This window comes from Mesitornis unicolor, unplaced genomic scaffold (assembly GCF_000695765.1).
Source record: "Mesitornis unicolor isolate BGI_N332 unplaced genomic scaffold, ASM69576v1 scaffold35202, whole genome shotgun sequence".
Classification (NCBI taxonomy): domain Eukaryota; kingdom Metazoa; phylum Chordata; class Aves; order Mesitornithiformes; family Mesitornithidae; genus Mesitornis; species Mesitornis unicolor.
In genome coordinates, this window is record NW_010170444.1 from 1 (window position 1) to 224 (window position 224).

At 66.5% G+C, this 224-nt stretch overlaps 1 protein-coding gene across 1 annotated transcript in view; it reads left to right on the forward strand.

Annotated features, from left to right (window-relative positions):
- Positions 1–110: 110 nt before the first annotated feature.
- The window catches only part of PDE2A (phosphodiesterase 2A, cGMP-stimulated), a gene marked incomplete at both ends in the record, with an annotated part of 2,730 nt that continues 2,616 nt past the window's right edge, over positions 111–224 (forward strand). Inside the window, one exon of the mRNA XM_010179692.1 lies at positions 111–174. Within this exon, the coding sequence (XP_010177994.1) occupies positions 111–174 (64 nt within the window). The remainder of the gene's footprint in view (positions 175–224) is intronic.

A 224-nucleotide genomic window follows, 5' to 3' on the forward strand; every position in this document is an offset into this window, starting at 1 on the left:
GTTGGTGGTTGCCCCCCCCCGCCGCCGCGTGCCCCCCCTCTCCCCGCCATGACACGCATGGTGGGGTTGATGTGTGCAAGGGGGACCCTGACCCTCTCCCCTCCCTGCAGACGACGTCTCTGTGCTGCTCCAGGAGATCATCACCGAGGCCCGAAACCTCAGCAATGCCGAGATGTGAGTAGGGGTGGTGGGACATTGGGACCCCCCATGGGTGCCAGTGGCCT